General features: G+C 36.1%; 1 protein-coding gene across 12 annotated transcripts in view; it reads left to right on the top strand.

Annotated features, from left to right (window-relative positions):
• Positions 1-21,659, top strand: part of APC (APC regulator of WNT signaling pathway) — a 140,880-nt gene that overhangs the window by 35,884 nt on the left and 83,337 nt on the right. For 7 of the 12 annotated variants that reach the window (XM_032156667.2, XM_058440614.1, XM_058440613.1 and 4 more), the window contains exon 2: positions 11,529-11,681. The exons of the other annotated variants lie outside the window; for them this stretch is intronic. In XM_032156667.2, the coding sequence (XP_032012558.1) occupies positions 11,547-11,681 (135 nt within the window). In that variant the 5' untranslated portion in view covers positions 11,529-11,546. The remainder of the gene's footprint in view (positions 1-11,528; positions 11,682-21,659) is intronic. 12 annotated transcript variants of the gene reach the window in all.

The following is a 21,659-nucleotide window of genomic DNA, read 5'->3' as shown; positions in this document are numbered from 1 at the left end:
TGGCCATCTTTGTGGGGCCATACACAGGCATACTCATCTGGTTCTCCATTTTTTTAAGCTGAAGGATTTTTTTAGTTATTTTTACTTTTGCAAATGCGTGTTACTTTCTTTTGGTAAATTCAGGTTTTCATTTACCAAGTTTATTTAAAGCATAGTATAATATATAATGATAACCAAGATGGTAAGCAGAGATTCGTTGTTCAGTTAGAGTCTTGATTTTATCATCACTTAATTTATATCAGTGTATCAGCTACTTCTGACATAGTCTGTAATAGAAACTGAGAAACGTTAAAGCAACACAGCCTTATTAAATTTCTCTTTGTATCTTTTAGACTTGTTGTAACACCATTTCTGTGGGCGCTTTATTGGAACTTGATCTGTCATTGTCTTACCAGTCATTGAATTTAGGGCCCACTTTAATCCAGTATGACCTCATCTCAAACTTGATCCATTTATGAAGACTCTGTCCTCAAGGTCACATTTGACATAACATTTTTTGGTGGTTTTTTGTTTGTTTGTTTTTTTCCCTCTGTTGCGCAGGCTAGAGTAGCTTCTGGACTCAAGCAGTCCTCCCAACTCAGCCTCCCAAGTAGCTAGGATTACAAACATATGCCACCACAGCTGGCTAATTTTTAATTTTTTTCATAAGGACAGAGTCTCACTATATTGCACAGGCTGGTCTCGACCTCCTGTCTACAAGTGATCCTCCCACCTCAGCCTCCCAGGGTGCTGGGATTACAGGTGTGAGCCACTGTGCTCACACCTGTAACATATCTTTTTATGAAACACAGTTCAACCCATAACACTCCCTTAATACTTGGTACCTTGTGAATGCTGAGATACCTAAATTTGGTACCTTGTGGATAACAAGGCATATTGTATTAGTCTTTTGATGGAAAAGTCATCTTGGACATTCTCTGAACTTGTGCCCTCTCTTTCTGTTGTCTGCCCTCTGTGGCTGATAATGTACCCTTTCTGTTCATTCTTACATGTGTATTTGTCTTTTATGTGGCTGTCGCTGAGTAAAGCATTTTGGGAATTACAAAAGCTAAGTATTAGATATAGACCTTGTCTTCAAGATGTTTATGCTCCAGCTGGAAAGACAAAACACCCCAAGGTAAAATGGAATAATTAGAGGACAGTTAGGCCAAATTGTATAGTATTTACTGTTCAGCCAGCAGGAAGATTCATTATTGGCTAGAGACGTCAGGAAGGTTTTGTGTAAGAAACTGAGCAGGGCCTTGAAGGATAAGGATATGTTATAACAGCAGAGGAAAAAAGGATGTGGTATTCAGAAAGGGGAGGAGGTACAAACAAAAATATAAAGGTAAGAAATAGTTTGTAGAGGAAAGTGAGGAGAGACTTACTTGAGGAAGGTTTTCTTGGAACTTAATAGGAAATAAGTTTTGAAGGTGGACTATTATCAGATATAATAGATTGTGAACACCAGACACAAGTTACACAGTCTTTAAGAGCATGAGCATTAAAAACAAATACAGATTTGAATTCTGGCGTAGACTCTTGATCTTTGTTCTTAGGAAAGTTATCTACTATTTTGGAGTTCCATTTTTCTTAACTCAAAAATGAGTAACACCTACCTTATAGGTGGTTGTGAGGATTAAATGAGTTAATATATAGAAAGCGTTTACAGTACATGGGATATTGTAAGTACTAAATAAATAACAGGCTTTCTGAATTTCACATATCAAATACACAAAAAATAAGGGCATGTATAGGATTTAAATAATGTGCTGTAGTCAAACAGTTATAGAACTTTATATACTTTTCCTTTTAAAAAATTTTTAGTAAAATATTTATGAAAATTAGTCATGTTCTTGACAAGGCAAACCTTTACAAATTTTCAAATGGTAACAATTTTATAAGCAATAGTCTTCCGTTAATCTAGTAATATATCAATGACAATAAAAAGATGACTCAAAAAGCCTTATATACCTAACAATTGAGATGAATCTTTGAAGTATCCCCTAGATCAAAGAGGAAATCAAGATGGAAGTCATGAGTTATCTAGAAATAAAGAGGGGAACACTTCATACTAAAACCTGTGGAATGTAGATAGGGCTGTACTAAGAGAAAAATTGATGTCCTTAAAATTTATATTATTAAGGAAGAAACTAATAAGTGAATGTTTAAGTGAAGTAAGGAAATAAATGAATTGATATTCACTTTATTATTATTATTATTATAATTTGTTGAGACGGAGTCTCACTCTGTCACCCAGGCTGGAGCGCAGTGGCGCAATCTCGGCTCACGGCAACCTCCACCTCAAGCGATTCTCCTGCCTCAGCGACCCCCGTGCCCCACACCATAGCTGGGACTACAGGCGGGTGCCACCATGCCCAGCTAATTTTTGTATTGTTAGTAGAGACAGGATTTCACCATGTTGGCCAGGCTGGTCTCAAACTCCTGACCTGCCTCCCAAAGTGTTGGGATTACAGGTGTGAGCCACCACGCCAGCCTTTCACTTTAAATAACTATTAAAAATAACAAAGTAAACCAAAGGAAAATAAGAGGATATAATTAGTAAAGATAAAGAAATTGATAAAATAGAAAATAAAGTAGTGGAAAGGATATGTTGATGTTTTTGTTTGTTTTGGTAAACACCAATAAAATAAATGAAACCCTAGAAAGTTTAAAGGAATAAAAGATAAACAGAACATCAGTGAGAAAAGATACCTTCAGATAAAGAATTTTTAAATGACAGAATATATACAACTCTGACAATACATTTGAAAAACTAGAGGAAAGAAATAGTTTACTAGTGAACTATTAATGAATAAAATTAAACAAGATGGAGAAAGCATGAAAAGAGTAAAACACAGAGAAAACTTTCAAATACTTTAAAAAAATCTTAGCTCTAAAATGGCACCTCTTTTGAGTATCCATCAGTTTGATAAGACAAAAGAAAAAAGGCACCTTCTGATTTGAATTGTAGCCGACTTTCAAAGAATAGATACTATTCAAACTATTCCAGACAATATAAAAAGATGAGACATCTATCAGTTCATTTTGCAAACTAGCATAAGCTTAATTCAAAACCTTATTTCAAAATACTATAAAAATTTAAAACTATACATTTTTTCTTTAAAAATTGTAAGTGAAATATGGAAAAATCCACAGGCTCGTAAACGAATAAAACATGAACAAGTGGGGTTTATTTCAGGAATGGAGGATGGGTCAACATTCAAAAATCTTATAACTGACTGCATCAAGACATTAAAAGTAAAACAATATGATTATACAAAAAAGTGCTATTTACATTCAGCAGCCACTACTAACAAAAACTTTAAACTCAAAGGAAAATGCCTAAACGTGTTAAAAAAACTTACTGAAATCTAAGAGTAAGAATATTAAATAGTGAAATAATATGCCATTCTTATTAAAATCGAGAATAAGATAGTTTATTCGACATTTTAAAGTTTCCAGCTAACAATAAAACGTGAAAAAGAAGTGAGGTTCAAATGGCAGGAATGAAGAGTCACAAGTATCATCACTTACAGATTATATGATTGCATACCCAGAAAATCCACTGGAAACCCTATTAGAATTCATAGAATCATTTGATAAGGTGGCCACACAGGGTTATGGGTTAAATAGAATTAGTAGCTTTTATATATACTAACAATATTTGTTTTTCTTTCTTTTATTAAGAGACGGGGTCACACTCCGTTACCCAAGCTGGTCTCACTCAAGTGACCCTCCAGCCCCAGCCTTCCAAAGTGCTAGGATTACAGGCATGAGCCACCACGCCTGGCCATTAGCAGTATTTGGTGTGGGGTGGTGGTGGTCATTCACAGCAACTCAAATTGCTAAAGCCCAGGGATAAATTTGATATGAAAGATATAGAGGCATAGAACCTTTTTCTGGAGGGGGAAAAACCCTGGAAAATTTGATTGCAGAGCCTAAATTATTCATGAGATACAGTAAGAGTATGGAAATGTGAGCCTGTCTCAAATTAATATAGTTACAGTTCTAAGTATGAGAATTGAGCATATAAGAGATACATTTCCATTCAGTGGAAAAGAAATGGTTTGTTTAATAGTGCTGATGTAATTGCACTATTTATTACTGCTTTCAGTTATCCATATGAAACACAATAAAGTTAGACCACTACACTCATGCCATACACAACAATAAAAATGCCTTATGAATTAGAGATCTAAATGTAAAATGAAATTTCTTATTCAAGCTAGTGAATTAATCTTCCTAATTTATCACCTCTTTCGCCTAAGACCCCATTAAAGTGATAGTAAAAACAAAATAAAGATGTGAGCTTACAATGCCATAAAGAGTAAGAGACATTCAAATTGACATTGTAACAAATTTCTGGAAGATGAAGAAATTGTGGGAATTAAAATTGATCACTGAAAAAAAATCAAGGATTCTAAGACTTCCTAATTCTCTGTTCTTTCCAACGTGGCAGGTTGGAAATTTAGTATTGAAAAGTAAAATACTAATTTTAGTATTAGGAATTTCTCTATGGCCTTTGAAATTATTTGGGTTACCTTGGGGTGTTTGAAAACCCAGATTGGGAAATTATGCTTTAAACCCCCTGTTTTTGTAAATTAAGTTTTATTAGAGCACAGGCATGCCCATCTATTTATGTGTTTGGGGCTGCTTTTGTGCTACAGCTACAAAGTCAAGTAGTTGCAACAGAAATCATACGACCCACAAAGCTTTATAATATTTATTATCTGGCCCTTACAGAAAATGCTTGCCAACCCCTGCTTCTGGTCATTGGGATGGGCATCTTGAGACCTGCCCACACTTGGTATGGGCTTGGATAGGTCTAGCCAGTGTTAAGTAGGTATTTACAGAATGTAAGCAAAGAAAGAGTGGGGAAAGAATATGGCAGACAGAAGACTGAATATCAGCACCTAATGGGGCCTTAGTAGGGAAGAGAAAGAGAAATCGAAAAGGGTTGTTGAAGAGAAAAGAATTAAATTAAAATGGATGAGTTGAATTCTGCTTGGAATTTAAAACTTTTTTGTATATTATTGATTTTGTATCTGGCAAGCATAAAATTTTTATATTTCTAAGATTTTTCTGTTTTGTTTCTTTCCAATGATTACACTTTGTCTTTCTTAAATTTTACTGTGTGAATTAGGACTTCCAGGATTATGTTGACCGGAAGTGTGGATAGTAGACATCTTATTCCTGATTTTAAAGAGAATGTCTGTAACATTTCACTATTAAGAATGAAGTTTATGGCTGGGTGTGGAGCACCTGTAATCCCAGCAGTTTGGGAGGTGGAGGCAGGCGGATCACTTGAGGTCAGGAGTTTGAGACTAGCCTGGCCAACAAGGTAAAACCCCATCCCTGTAATCCCAGCTACTCGGGAGGCTGAGGCATGAGAATTGCTTGAACCTGGGAGGTTGCAGTGAGCCCAGATCATGCCACTGCACTCCAGCCTGGGCAACAGAGCAAGACTCCATCTATTTGAAAAAAAAAAAAATGAGGTTTACAAAATTAGCTGGGCATGTTGGCTTGTGTCTATAGTCCCAGTTACTCTAGAGGCTGAAGCAGGAGGGTTACTTGAGACTTGAGCCAGGGAGGTCAAGGCTGCAGTAAGCCTAGGTGACAGAGCAAAACCCTGTCTCAGAAAAAAAGAATGAAGTTTGCTTTAGCTCTGACAGTTTCCCTCCTATTTCCAGGTTTTTATGGAAAGTTTTGTCTTTGTCTAAGATGGTTTTTCTTTAGTATTTTAATGTAGCCAGTGACACATATAAATGATCTTATATTGCACTCTACTCGCATTCCTGGAATAAACTCAGCTTCATTCTGCTGTAGTTTCTTTACGCTATTGTATTCTGCTTCCTGATAATCTCGTTTAGATTTTTCAAACCAATATTTGTAAATGTTAGCTTATAATTATTCTTTTTGACACAATCTTTGACCTTTATGTCATGGTTAGATTCGCTTCGTGGAATGCATTGGAAAATATTTGCTATTCTTCCATCCTTGGAAGCATCTGTATAAGATTGGAATGATTTGTTCCTTAAAAGTTTGGTAGAAGGTGTTTGTAAAACCATTCACATACAGTATTTTGAAGGATTTGGAGGAGGAGGGGAAAGATATTAATACTTACTGCTCCAATTGTTTTTGGTTTTGTTTTGAGAAGGAGTCTTGCTCTGTCACCCAGGCTGGAGTGCAGTGGCACGATCTTGGCTCACTGCAACAACCTCCACCTGCAGGGTTCAAGTGATTCTCCTGCCTCAGCCTCCTGAGTAGCTGGGACTGCGCATGCCACCATGCCCGGCTAATTTTTGTATTTTTAGTAGAGACGGGGTTTCACCATGTTGGCCAGGATGGTCTCGATCTCCTGACCTCGTGATCCGCCTGCCTTGGCCTCCCAAAGTGCTGGGATTACAGGCGTGAGCCACCACACCTGGTCCAGTATTTTAATAGTTTTAGAACTATTAAGGTTTTTCTGTTGCTTCTTGAATTAGTTCCCCCTCCCTAGAATCTTTAATATGTTTGGAGGTTGTTTTCTTTTTCCTCTCTCTAATCATACTTAGTTTTGTTTTTTTTTTAATCCAACTTTTGGGTGGTTTTCTTTTTCTTTTCTTTTTTTTTTTTTTGAGATGGAGTCTTGCTCTGCCTCCCTGGCTGGAGTGCAGTGGCGCAATCTCGGCTCACTGCATCCTCCACCTCCCGGGTTCAAGCTAGTCTCCCACCTCAGCCTCCCAAGTAACTGGGATTACAGGCATATGCTACCACGCCTGGCTAATTTTTGTATTTTTAGTAGAGATGAGGTTTCACCATGTTGGCCAGACTGGTCTTGAGCTCCTGACCTCAAGTGATCCGCCCGCTTCAGCCTCCCAAAGTGCTGGGGTTACAAGCGTGAGCCACCGCCACCTGGCCAATGCTTTGCTTTTCACACTCTTCAAAGGGTATGTAATAAAAAGGAAGGCTTACCACCAGACACCATAACTTGATTCTATAAGCAGTGACTGTATTTTTGTATGTTCTTTAAGTGATATTTTTTATCCTTATGCACTCCTTTATTTTTCCTGGAACAGGAGGGACCAACCACATAAGACATTAGTGATCAGCATTCTTTTTTTTTTTTTTTTTTTTTTTTTGACTTTTGCCTGTTTTTTATGTTTGTTTGTTTGTTTTGTTTTTCATCAACCTCATTTTTACATCAGCCTCATTCTTCTTAATACCAATGTAGTATTTCACTGTATAGATGTGCACTATTTATTTTAATGTAGTTGTGCTTTTATAGCAAATAGAAACTTTCCCATTTGTTTGAAGTACCCCAAGAATCCCCTTTACTACTCCTAGTCTAGTAATGGACATCATTACTTTAGAGAACTCTACTTGGCCCTCTGTGTGTCTTACACCCATTAAACAAATTAAAATTAAAATGTTCCATACCATCCTTTGAAGAGGGTATACACCATTTAAATATCTTTACTTAAAAAAATAAAAGTCTGCTCTCATAAGCAGTGAAATGTTTTTCAAACATTTAAATCTCTGTTCCTTTTTGCAAGTTATCCTAGTGTGTTGTATGAGGAATAGATGCAGTTTTTTCTTTTTCCTCATGGCTGTCCTATTTCCCAGCACCACTTCAAATTCCATCTTTTTACAAGTATTGAGATGCTACTTTAATCATACACTGAATTTATATATATTTACTTCTGGATTTTAAACATTGTGTTCTCGTGGTTGATCTATTCATGTACCGGTATTGTAGCTTTTTAAAAAACTTTTAATTTTAAATAACTTTGGACTTACAGAAGAGTTGGAAAAATAGTACAGAGAGTTTCTGTATACCTTTTACAGATTCCCCAGATGATCAACATCTTATATATCCCTACTACAATTATCAAAACAAAAAAACTAATCTATTGGTAAATATAGTTAACTACATTTACATGGTTTTAATTATAAAGGCTTTGTACAATATTTTAATATGTAGTTGGTTTACTCCCTGCTCTTCTTACATATTTTCAATTTTTTAAATGTCTAGCTGCAGAAAATAAACAAAAACTTTATATAGTATTTTTATTGGGACTGTAAAATTTATAAGTTAGCTTAGGGAGAAATGGCATTTTTATGTTGCTGAATCTTGGTATAACAGAATAAGAGATGTCTTTCCATTTGTTGAAGTCTACTTTTCTATCTTTCTCATGTATGTTTTGGACTCTTTTTGTGCAGTTTATGCCCAGATATTTTCATTTTTTATTGTAAATGGGATCTTTTCTTTCAGTTATCTTCTGTCTGGTTTCTCTCCCCTATAAAGGAATGATTTCTGTATATTTTGTACTATACTATATTACCAAATTATATTATTATAATATTTCATTGATGCTTTTGTATATTCCAGGTATATAATTATGTTATCTGTGAATAATGTTCCCTTTCTAATTTTTTTCTAATTTTATTCATTAATTTGTGTTGACTAATATTATGACTAATAGAATGGTACCCTGACTGTAGGACTATATCCAGTGTTTCCACATTAAGTATGCTTTTGGCCTTGGGGCTGATAGAGCATGTTAAGGAAATGTTCTTTTTTTATTCAGTATTTTCAACAAGAATGGGTATTAAATGGGTAAAGTGTCTTTTCTTCATCTTTGGCATGAACATATGATTTTTTCCCATGTAGATCTATTATGTTAAATGATATAATTGATTTTCTAATAGTGACTTTTTCATTGTAAATTGTATTAGATTTTTCATCTCTTTTGGGATCAGTTTTGATAGATTATATCTTCTAGTAAATTATTTCAGGTTTTCAAATTTGCATAGAATTGAGCAGAGTCATCTTTTATGATTCTTTTGCATTCCTGCCTTATTCATATTTTCCTCTTACTTCATTTCATCTAAAAATGCCGGAAAATATATCTTTGTTTTTCTATAAAAACAAAACAATAAAAGAAGCTCCACTAATGTAAAAAAGAAGTGATCTCAAACTTCTGAAAATAATAATCCTCCACATTTAATTCTGATTATCTTTTGCCAGCCTGAAATTTTTTGCTTCCTTGCTTTAATTTCTTACAATACTTGTAAATTTGTTTTCTAATGAACATTTGAATAAAAGTCTAGATAACAGTCCTTGTGCTTTCTTCTCCACTACCCCACACTTACAAGGTGGAGCAGTGTCTTTAGTGGTCATCTTAACTGCAGAAAAACAAATTGAGAGGTTTGCATGCCCTCAGTAAAGTGAAAGATTGGGAAGTTTTCCCCATTTCATTGTGTGTGGCAGCTATAATGTGATCACACAGGTTTCAAATTTTAAAAAATGTTTTAAAGATACATTTGGTATGCAATTCTTGTAATTGCAAAAAAGGCATTCCAAAGTAAATTTATGACTTCACAAATTTTGTATGACTTCACAAGTTTTAGGTTAGGGAGGGATGGCTGCAGCATCCTAAAACAATATAAGGTTGGGTATTCTTCCATGAAACATCTTATTTTTTCCATAAAATTAGATTCTTTCTAGAGCAGAAAGAACTTTAATGATTGGGATTCTGGAGTTAGGGGAAAAAAAGATGATAAAAGTTTAATTGTTCATCTGAAGAGGTGATTTTTTTATTCCTGTAATAAAGAGTACTTTTAGCAGTCTCTGCTCATCTTGCCCATCTGGCTGTTTATGTGGTTGTGTAAGGTTATAACTTCTATGTCTCAATAAACTTGTGTGTGCCCATTTTTTTCTCTGTTATTACCTTTTCTCTTATTTTGTTTTATTATTTTGATGTAAAACTACCTGTTAATTTTATTTGAAATGAGAAATTTTAAGGTTCACATTATTCAAATTCTGTCAGATCCCTACCTCTGTCATATGGTTTATAATGTGCTGGGTATTTTCAGACCTGCTTATTAATAAGATGTAAAACAAAATAATGATCACTCCTGTGGGTTTTTCCTTTATTTTTGAGATGTCTCTTTTGACTGCATTACTTCTTCACCCCTTGTCCATTGGTCAGAGGAGGAGTCTTCTTAACTGTGGGTGAACACTATATCTTACTGAAGAGGTTATGTTACATGTATATTTTCATAATATAACTTATATTTACATAGTACTTTTATTTTTTAGCCTACCTTTTTTTATTAATCCTAATAATATTACTGTAAGTTATGTTAAAGCAGATTGTAAATGTTCATTTACAAATTGTGAAATGAATTAAAATGAAAGGGCAAAGATTAAATCATGACCAGGCCTGAAATTAACACACAAGACTCAATTTTTTTCAACCAAAGACTTTTGTAGGTGATCCCCGCCTGCAGGACTCCCCTTTCTCCTCAAATGTCACTGGATTGTACCAGGTTTACTGTTGATTCTAGCACTGTAGAACTAACTAGATCTAAGATAAGTCCCTTGATTTCCTTTGGTAGAGTCTTTCAATTGCTGAACTCCAATATTGTCGTGACTAGCCAGTGTTAACAACCTGTCGGCCTTATTCTGTGTAGTGGATTTCATATTACAGAGGCATTTTTTTTAATGTCAAGATCTTTAAGTATTGCTTAAGTGCAAACTACTTAATACATTTTAGCTATTAAATAATTAAGATAGGCAGGATTTTATGTATTCTGAAATGATTTGACCTAAACTAAAAAGAGAATGTGGATCTCCTGAATCTTACTTGGTTAATCTTAATATTAACTCCTAACATTCTATAATTCTTCCTAAGGTCCGCTTACCTGGCTGTCTTTTGTATCTTCTTTGTCTCCCCTCTTCTTTCGCAGTCATAATAACTGCCAGACTCTGCTTCATTTCTCTTTGACAGTCTGTACTCCTAAGGTCATCCATTCTCTTTAGGTGTCTTTTGGCCTCAGTTTGAGCACAGCAGATACCAAGACCACATATGCCACAGCATGGGCTGTTATAGTCAACCGTTTGAATAAATGTGATTGAACTTTATGTTAGTAATTTTTATTTACCATCTTCCTATCAAAAAGGCTTAAAGTCTTCATTTAACGCTCTCCTTCATGTCCATTTTGTTAAATGATTGCCTTTTAATGAGATCTTAGAACTTCAGAACTATTTCGCCATGGAGGATGTGTAAGATTATTAGCCTTTTATCAAATGAAAAGTGTGAAATGGAATATGTAATCTCATTAATCCATTCTGGCTCTAAAATTCTGTGACTATCAGATAAAATTCAGAAATAAAATAGTATTACTAATATAAATTTTTTATCATAATTATATTTCCTAAGTTTTGCCTGTAAGAATGGGTAAAATATCTTTAAAACCTTGAAGAAATTATTACTTGATAGAAAGTTTAATCCATCCGTGAGAAGGCAGATGTATTCAGACACAGCTAAAGTTCTCTCTTCTATTTTAATTTCATTTGTCTTGAACTAAGACTCCACTGTTTCATCCTCTTAGAAAGATGCTGCTACTTGAACAATATTGTTTTGAGACCAAAAACTAGCATGTTAACACAGTTCTTCTTAAACGTCTTAAGAGTTTTGTTTCCTTTACCCCTTTCTTTAAAAACAAGCAGCCACTAAATTTTTTAGTAGTGAATTTCAAAATCCTTTTTAACCTTATAGGTCCAAGGGTAGCCAAGGATGGCTGCAGCTTCATATGATCAGTTGTTAAAGCAAGTTGAGGCACTGAAGATGGAGAACTCAAATCTTCGACAAGAGCTAGAAGATAATTCCAATCATCTTACAAAACTGGAAACTGAGGCATCTAATATGAAGGTATCAAGACTGTGACTTTTAATTGTAGTTTATCCATTTTTATTCAGTATTCCCTCTTGTAAACTTGGGGTAAGACACTTTACTTAAAAGTGTATTTTAAATTAAGCAATAATATGTAAACTCTTTCTTGCAAAAGTTAGCATTTATATTTTTAAATAAGATATATTGAATTCATTCAGTGAATCATATAAAGCAAATAAGTGTAAAACTCCAATGGCTAGTTAGTTCTTAGTTCTTTTTAAGATTAAAGAGAAGAGACCAAATACAGCATCACTATACCGAGGCAAGGTTTTCTGTGTAGTTCATAGAAACTAGCCTCATGATTTTAGAATATATCTTGAATATTAAGTATAGCCTTCCTCCCCAACTCCCTCAGATCTTGCCGCCCCTTAAGTGCTGCAATGATAGATCATCAAGAAAATCAGGATACCCTACTGGGAAGAGCCATGAACTGAAAGTCAGTACCTGGTTCTATCCCTGGCTTTCCCACAAACTGAGCTATATGACCTCTGTATATTCTTCAGGACTGAAGTCGTCTTATTTGGCAAGTACAGGCATCACATGCTAGTCCAGATGATTTCCATGGCACCTTCAAGCCCTAAAATTGGCTTGCCAAATAGTACTGAAAAGTTCTGATAACCTCCAAGAAAAGTTAGAAAATAGTCTGTAGTGGGGAAAATGTTCTAGTTTAAAAATAATTGAGGTTAAAACTTTAGCCGTTTTAATTCCCACTTAGGCAGATTCTCTTCTGACTGAATTTAATAACTTCATAGAATTGGACATCATCAACAAAAATGTTACTTCCACCGGGTGTGGTGGTTCAGGCCTGTAATCCCAGCTGTTAGTGAGGCAGAGGCAGGAGGATAGCTTGAAGCAAGGAGCTCAAGACCTGCCTGGGCAATATACCCCGTTCTCAAAAAAAAAAAAAAAAAAACAAGTTACTTCCTTTATAAGAAATAAAATCTTCCTGCTTTGTGTTGTTTCTGCCTCTTGGCTATTTTAACATTTGAGTTCCTGGCCCAGTTCTTCCTGTCTGCTCACTACTCTTATTCCTTACTAATTTCCTATTCTATCCTAGTTTTTTTCCTGTGCATTTCAAGGTTTACCTTATTCTCCAGATTTTTGTGTGTCACTGAGGTAACTGTTTCTGCTTCTCTTTTACCCTTTATATTCAGTGTCATCACAGCTCAACCTTTGCTCATGTGTCCTATTCTCTCTTTCCATCCCTCTGTCAATCTTTTCTACTCTAATTATCCTCTTCTGTGGTAAAATTGTCCCCAGCAATGACGGACATCCAAGATACCTACTTCAAATCCCTTGGGAAATAAGATGGACTATAAACAAACATTTTATTCTTTCCACAAACTATAGGTGACCTAAAAAGACTTGCATTAGTTGCCTAACAGGTTAAAAAAGAGTAGTTTGGTATTTTAACATTGATCAGCACATTACATTTCAAATCGTTATACTTGGCATGTGTTTTTAAAAGTTTTAAAATACAGAGTTAAAATATTCCTTCATCTACTTTAGTATGGTATATTTTGCAGAGAACTCCTCCTGGCAGACCTTTTTAGATAGTACTTGTCTGTTTTGTAGTGTAGAACTCTGAGATCTCTTTTTTAAAGTTTCTGTTTAATTCCTTGAGCAAATTCAAAACTCATATTTGAGAGACAATGTAACTTACCCTTAGATCCATCTCCACACTGAAGTGGAATGTCTCTCAGAGTGACAATAGAAGTCACACCCTCAAATTTCTGCAGTGGAATATCTAGTTGATCATTTATGTGTGTGGTATAATACAAGTTGAGTATTCCTTACCCAAAATTGCTTCAGACCAGAAGTGTTTTGATTTTATATTTTTTCAGATTTTGAAGTATTTGTATTAAACTTCTTGAGCATTCGTAATTCGAAAATCCAAAATCTGAAATGCTCCATTGAGCATTTCCTTTGAGTGTCATGTTGGTGCTCAGAAAGCTCAAGACTTTGGAGCATTTCAGACTTCAAATTTTTGGATTTAGAATGCGCAACCTATATACATCAGGAATAGTGGCACTTCAGATATACCTGAAACCAACCATAAATTTTATTTTACTCAGCATGTACTTCAACAGACATCTTGTGAATCCATTAACGTATTTCCTTAGAATTGGACATGTGCTACCATAACAATTACAGCCCTATAATGAAATTATATCTCTTTTTAAGGTTTTATGCTGTGAAAGAGCATAAACCATGACCTGTTTATTTTGTCTTAGAATATTGTTTTGTGTAGACACTTTTGAAACCATTGGTACTTCCTACTGCGGATTAAAATTAATCCACACAATGGTTATTTCTCCCAAAATCACTTGCTAGACTTTGTAATACCTTATATAAACTCGAATCACATTTCCTGGTCATTAATCTCTTTACTCCCAAAGAAGGCAAAAGGAGGCTGGGCACCGTGACTCACACCTACAATCCTAGCACTTTGGGAGGCCAAGCAGGAGGATTGTTTGAGCTCAGGAATTTGAGACCAGCCTGGGAAACATGGCAAGACTGTTTCTACAAAAAAATACAAAAATTAGCCAGGTGCGGCACACATCTGTGGTCCTAGCTACTTGGAAGGCTGAGGTGGGAGGATTCTCCAGCCTGGGCAAAAGAGCCAGACCCGGTCTGTCTGGAAAAAAAAAAAAAAAAAAAAAAACAGCAAAAAGTAGGTCTCCTCCAACCGGATTACTTAAAGTCTAAAATTTATGCAATAGTACCATCTAGTGGCAAAAGAGGACACTGCTTTGCTATTTGATTACATGTGTCTTTGCAGCAGCCAGGGAAATAAGTGTTTATGGGTTAGGGAAATGTGAACGCTGTATATTAAGGAAATATTTATTTTTAAGTATAATGATATTATTGTGTTTGTGTTTAGAAAGAATCCTTGTTTAAATATACATATTGAAATATTTACAAAGAAGTTGTACTATTCCTGAGCTTTATTTTCAACATAAGTCTGGGGCAGAGGGGTGGAAATAGAGGAAATGGATATGGGTGTCGATGAGACGCAACTGACCATGAATTGATCATTATTGATGTGGGGTATGAAGGTACATGGGGGTTTGTTATAATTTTCTGCATACTTAGGTATATGTTTGAAATTTTTTGTAATGAAAATAGAGATTACATGGAATTTAGATGATATGAAATCAGATAAATGCAGAATTGTAGCTAATCTTAAAAAAAGTTGTGTGTTTTTTTTACTCCAGGGCTAGAGCCCTCCCCCAAACTTTTTTTTTTTTTTTTTTTTGAGATGAAGTCTCACACTGTCACCTGGGCTCTGGTGTGCAGTGTGGCAATCTCGGCTTGCTGCAGCTTCTGCCTCCTGGGTTCAAGCGATTCTTCTGCCTCAGCTTCCCGAGTAGCTGGGACTACGGGCGCGCACCACCACGCCCGGCTAATTTTTATATTTTTAGTAGAGACCGGGTTTCACTGTGTTGGCCAGGTTGGTCTCGAACTCCTGACCTCGTGATCCACCCGCCTCAGCCTCCCAAAGTGCTGGGATTACAGGCGTGAGCCACCGCGCCCCGCCCCCTCCCCCCAACTTTTTTTTAGATGGAGTTTCGTTCTTGTCGCCCAGGCTGGAGTGCCGTGGCACAATTTCAGCTCATTGCAACCTCCACCTCCTGGGCTCCCGGAGTAGCTGGGATCACAGGTGCCTGCCACCACGCCTGGCTAATTTTTGTATTTTAGTAGAGACGGAGTTTTGCCGTGTTGACCAGGCTGGTCTCAAACTCCTGACCTCAGGTGATCCACCCGCCTCAGCCTCTCAAAGTACTGGAATTACAGGCATGAGTCACCACCCCCAGCCTACCTAGAGCTCTTTAATTGACTTTAAACTGCTGAAGCATAGCAACAAGGTAAATATGGCATTATAGAGATAAAAAGCTGAAAGATGGCATAGTGTAGGAAGAATTATCTATAGGCAAGTTATTGAAGCATTTACATCTTTGTTGTAGTTTGACAAAATTTAATATTTATAAATTGGTCTGTAAACTTTAAAACAATATACATGTAAAGTATGTCTTTTCAGAAAGTAAGAAAAAAACTGAGATCAACATTTCAGAATGTATTTTGAAGATGTAATTATCAAGTGTACTTATATCTGGTAATGAAAAGCATCTTTAATTACGATATACTGAAATAAATAAAAGTAGGTCAAGTAGCAGCCTCCCCGAAATGACACAGTTGCTCATAGATAAATATCACTGGTATAACCACAGCACATTTCGTCTTTAATGAATAATTTTCTTTCTTTTTTTTTTTTGAGACCGAGTCTTGCTCTATCACCAGGCTGGAGTGCAGTGGCAGGATCTTGGATCTCTGCAACCTTTGCCTCCCGGGTTCAAGTTAATCTCCTGCCTCACCCTCCCGAGTAGCTGGGACTACAGGCGTGCACCACCGCGCCCAGCTAATTTTTGTATTTTTAGTAGAGATGGGGTTTCACCATGTTAGCTAGGATGTTCTCAATTTCTTGACCTCGTGATCTACCTGCCTCGGCCTCCAAAGTGCTGGCATTACAGGTGTGAGCCACCGTGCCCAGCCTAATGAATAATTTTCTAATGTTTCTAAAATGTTAAAATACCTTTAAGACGATGTGTGATTATGTAGTGTAATTAATCTTTTAAACTGAGCTTCTAGAATTTTAAAGTACAAATGAATATTCTCTCCTTCAAAATTACATATGTATTTAAAAGCTGCCATTTCTCAAAGAACTTATTGAAACATTTTTTTTGGAACTGCTTTGCAATTGTATTCCATTTTCTTTTAAAAACTCTTCAAAATCAAGGGCCTCTTCTAGGTTGTATGCAGTATGCAGCCCCCAAGAAATCTGTCCCACTCAAAAACTAGAAAACACTGGATAAAATACAAAAATCATACTTTTAAGGACATTGGAGGACTGTGGAATCATCAAGCTCTTTATTAACTATAATTCCTAAGAGGAAAGAACCCTTTCTAGATAAGCTGAGATTACTGGTAATTTTCTTCCCGGGGGATATTGATTCTGGGTACAGATTGGGATTCATCATTGGCACAAGCAGGTGGACTTCACTGGGAGAAAGAAACTCTTGAGGCCTTTCTGCAGGACTAGGTATGAAAGAAAATGAAATCGTTGGCAGCTTGACAAACATGAGGGCAGATGTAGAGATATTAGCATTTAGAGGAGCTCTAATTGCATGGCTCATTTTTACCATGAGATATTGGCCGAGTCTTGTAGTGCAAGAGACTTGGGATAGACTAGAGAGGCAGAATGCTAGCAGGCGAAGTCCTGGTAGAGGGAGAGACATGTTACTTTCACACCACAGGTCTCCTCAAGTCATTTGCCAGATTTTGAATTTTGTAGAGCAGGAAATTAAAGACTGAGTTTACAACCTCCAAGAGATAGAACATTTAAGGCTAGAGAGATAAGTGCTACCAGAGAATAAGGCTGAACTGGAAAGGCAAAGTGAAATATCCCATATTCCTGCAATGCTTAGGAAAAAGACCTATTAGAGGGAGACCTACCTAGTATATCAAACATGACTGGTTTTCCATTCAAGATAATTGTCAGATTTTGATACTGTATAGGGCAAGTATTAACTGCTGAGGAGATGGAAACCTTTCATATTTTCTGTCTGAATATAGAGAGACACACTCAAGGAACTGGGAAAACCAAACCAGTTCATTGTGAACTTAAAATTGCAACTAGGTCTCAATCCATTTTTTTTTTTTTCAAGACAGAGTCTAAGTCTGTCACCCAGTCTGGAGTGCAGTGTCACAATCTTGGCTTGCTTCAAGCTCCACCTCCTGGGTTCACGCCATTCTCCTGCCTCAGTCTCCCAAGTAGCTGGGACTACAGGCACCCGCCACCACGCCTGGCTAATTTTTTGTATTTTTAGTAGAGACGGGGTTTCGCCATGTTAGCCAGGATGGTCTTGATCTCCTGACCTCGTGATGCGCCCGACTCGGCCTCCCAAAGTGCTGAGATTACAGGTGTGAGCCACCGCACCCACTGAGTCCCGATCCATTTTTAGTTGCTAATTGGATTGAGGAGATCAGATCCCAACAATGGAAAAGGCAAACTCTCTAGAGGAAAATACTATCAATCATCTTAAGTCTCTTTTGTTCTTGTATACACAATTGGCATACAGTCAAACGTTATACGAAATGCAGAGAAACTGGAAGAGTACTGATAATCAAGAGAACAAATAGGTAATAGGAGCAAACTCAGATGATCCAGGTGTTGCAGTTAGTAGTCAAGGATTTTAACATAAGTATTATAAATGTCTTGAAAAAAAAAGAAAAATGAATGAAGAGATAGAAAATTCTGACAGAATTGGAGTCTATAATTAAAAGGAGTCAAATGGATATTCTTGAACTGAAAAATATATTTGAAATTAACATTGGATGGGCTTAACAGCAGGCTGAACACTGAATTAGTGAACTAGTGAGAAGACAGAATTAGTGAACTTGAAAAAAGATCAGTAGAAAATACTCAAACTAAAGCACAGAGAAAAAAATGGAAAAAACAAACAAACAAAAAAGACAAAACAGTGGCTTCTAGAAGAAAACATAGGTAATAGCTTCCTGTCCTGGGAGTACGCAAAGATGTCTTAAACAGAATGCCAAAGCACCATAAATAGAAAGCAATTTGATAGACCTCATTAAAACTAAGAACTTTTGTTCATCAAAAGACTCAAGTGTGCTTCTAGAAGAAAACATAGGATAATCTTACCTATGTGGCCTTGGGTGGTTCTTAGGACACACAAAAGACTAAACATAAAAATGTATAAGATAAACTTCATCAAAATTAAAAACCTATGCTTTTCAGAAGACTTCATTAAGAAAATGTGAAAGTACGCCATAGAGGAGAAAATATTTGCAACACATATATCTGACCAAAGGCTCAGTTCAGAATATATACATAATTCCTTCAGAATGTATAAATAATTCGCACAAACCAGTAACAAAAAGACAATCCAGTTTTTAAAATGTGACCCAGGGACTTGAAAAGACAATTCAAAAAGAAAGATAAATGGCAGATAAGTCCGTGAAAAGAGATTCAGCATCATTTGTCATCAGGGAAATGCAAAGAATGTTTCACTCCTGCTCGAATGACTGATGTTTAAAAGACTGATCACACTAAATGTGGAGCATTGGAATGCTCAGGCATTGCTGAGAGAAGTATTAAAAACCTTGGCAGTTTCCTTTAAAATTAAACCCTATGACTCAGTATTTGCACTCCTAGAAATGTACTCAAGAGAAGTGAGGGCAAGCGTTCACTAAACGGTACAAGAATGTTCATAGTGACATTCTAAATAATAGCCTCCAGACTGGTAACAGCCCAAATGCCCCATTAAGAGGAGAAAGGATAGGTAAATTGGGCTGTATTTATACAGTGGACTACTACGTACTACACAACATTTAAAAATAATGAACTGATAAGGCAACAGCATGGACAAATTTCACAGACACTATGTTGAACAAAAAACGTGAGACACAAAATACTTACACACTGCATGATTCCATTTATATGAAGGTCAAGAGCATGCCAAACTCTTCTGATGAAGAAGCCAGAATAGTGATTACCTCTAGGAAATGAAGATTGGTAAAAGGAGCTTGAGGGAACCCTCTGGGGTGCTAGAAATGTATCTTCACCTAGATAGTGATTACATGGGTGTGAAAATTCACTGGATATTTAAGATTAGTGTATTTTACATATGTGTGTTGTGCCTCAATAAAACAGGAAAAAAATTACTTAAGGTTAGTTTTTTTTGTGGAATAGCCATAAACTATTCACAGCAAACAAGTAGTGTAGGTCATATTGTATGATAACATCTTAAGGCAAAGTAACTGGATGTGACTGTAAATGTACACAGATTTTGTTGATGAGGTTCATAACTCAAAGCACTTACAAAAATAATTTAACACATCATTGGAGTAAGTTAGTAGCTTTCCAAGGTGACTACTTGGGGAATCTTTTTAAAAATTGTTTGACCTTAAATCTTATTTACCTTCATGCTTATAGCTATCAATAGATTTCTAATAATGTGTACAGAAATTTTTAAAAATAGAACTTTATTACAAGTTGAGTATATTCACTATTTTATTAAATTAGGAAATGTGGACAAAAAGAAATACCAAAGTCACCTATTTAAAAAAAAAAATTTTAATCCCATCACCAGAGGTAAAAGTAACCTTTGATAATATATATATATTCTTTTCTCTATGCATTTATGCAAACTTGCATTTAATGACATCATATTTTGCAGCATAATTTTTTCTGTGTAATTTGTCATCTTATGTCAGATTATGTATTTTACAGTTGCATAGTATTCCATTGTTATGTACACCTAAAAAATGGTATGGTTTATTTAATGCTTATTGTTGGACATCTGAATTTATATGGCTTTTTAATTTCTTTTTTTAATGTTTTGAGTTTTTCTTTATTATTTCTTTTTTAAAAGACCATTAATGTACCATTAGTTTTGAAAAAATTTGATGTATGTCCAATGATATACTAAGGATTTTTTATTGTGATTTTTAGACTTTTAAATCTTTTTAACTTTTCTAAAAACAAGTAGGATTTTTTGTAATACATATTGTTTAAAAAGCATGACACAACAAGTAAAAAAGAAATTGCTTGTAATTTCAATCTCCATAGAATAACACTGTTAACATTTTAATGATTCTGCTTTTGGCATCAGCATCACCTGAGAACTTGTTCAAACTGCAGATTTTCAGCCTCTACCCCAGGCTTACTGAATCAACAATCTATGTTTTAACAAGGTCTTCAGGTGATTCTGATGCATGCTGACCCTTGAGAACCACTACTGTAGGCTTTCGAGAAGAATCTTATAAAGAGAGACCTGATCGGCCGGGCACGGTGGCTGACTCCTGTAATCCCAGCACTTTGGGAGGCTGAGGCGGGCGGATCACGAGGTCAGGAGATCGAGACCATCGTGGCTAACACGGTGAAACCCCCGTCTCTACTATACTAAAAAAAATAGAAAAAAATTAGCCGGGCATGGTAGCGAGAGCCTGTAGTGCCAGCTACTCGGGAGGCTGAGGCAGGAGAATGGCATGAACCTGGGAGGTGGAGCTTTCAGTGAGCCGAGATCATGCCACTGCCCTCCAGCCTGGGCGACAGAGCAAGACTCCGTCTCAAAAAAAAAAGAGACCTGATCAAAGCTGTGCTTTAAAAAGGTTGCTCTGACAGCTCTGTGCAAGGTTGAGCCACTTAGGAAATTATTTTCATAGTTTAGGTAGGGTTAATAACAAGATAGTGGCAGTAAGAATATGAAAGAGATAGCTGTAAGAGAGATGATAGAGGTAGAATCACCAGAAATCCATAACTGGGAGTGGAAGGAGTTCTAAAGATTTGAGCTGGAGGAGAAAGAGAAGGCTAATGCCATTTAACTGAGAGAATACAAGGCAAAGAACAGGCTTTATTGGGACAAAATGCCAGTTCAATTCTGGACATTTAGATGTTATGGTGCCTATCATACAGGTGTAATTCCAACCATCAGTTGGTTGGAAAAGTGAGTCTGAAGTTTGCAAGTGAGGTTCAGATTCGAGACATGTCATTGGAAATTAACTGCTCAAGGGTAGTTGTTGAATTGTGAGACCGGAAGCGTGAGAAATAAGGATAAGATTAAAAGGATTATTGAAGGACTAAAACAGTAGCAATGGATGGAAAGAGAATTGGAATCCTGGAAAAATCACAGGTAGTCTCCAGTGAGAGTTCTTAAATGGAAGAGATGGTGCCCTGAAGTTTATAGTGGACATTTTGGTGGGCGTACTCACATTCAGTAAAGGAAGTTATCCCTGAGCAAATTTGTTTTCTATTCCACAAATGTTTAAAACACTCTGGAATATTTTGAAAATAATACAGTCACCTTCATGCCCCCACATCTATTTACCCAAGCCTTTTAAACTCCAACATGGTCTATTATTTGAAGGTCAGAT

The sequence above is a fragment of the Hylobates moloch genome, unplaced genomic scaffold, assembly GCF_009828535.3.
Source record: "Hylobates moloch isolate HMO894 unplaced genomic scaffold, HMol_V3 SCAFFOLD_6, whole genome shotgun sequence".
Taxonomy (NCBI): Eukaryota; Metazoa; Chordata; class Mammalia; order Primates; family Hylobatidae; genus Hylobates; species Hylobates moloch.
This window is presented reverse-complemented; position numbering and strand designations above follow the sequence as displayed.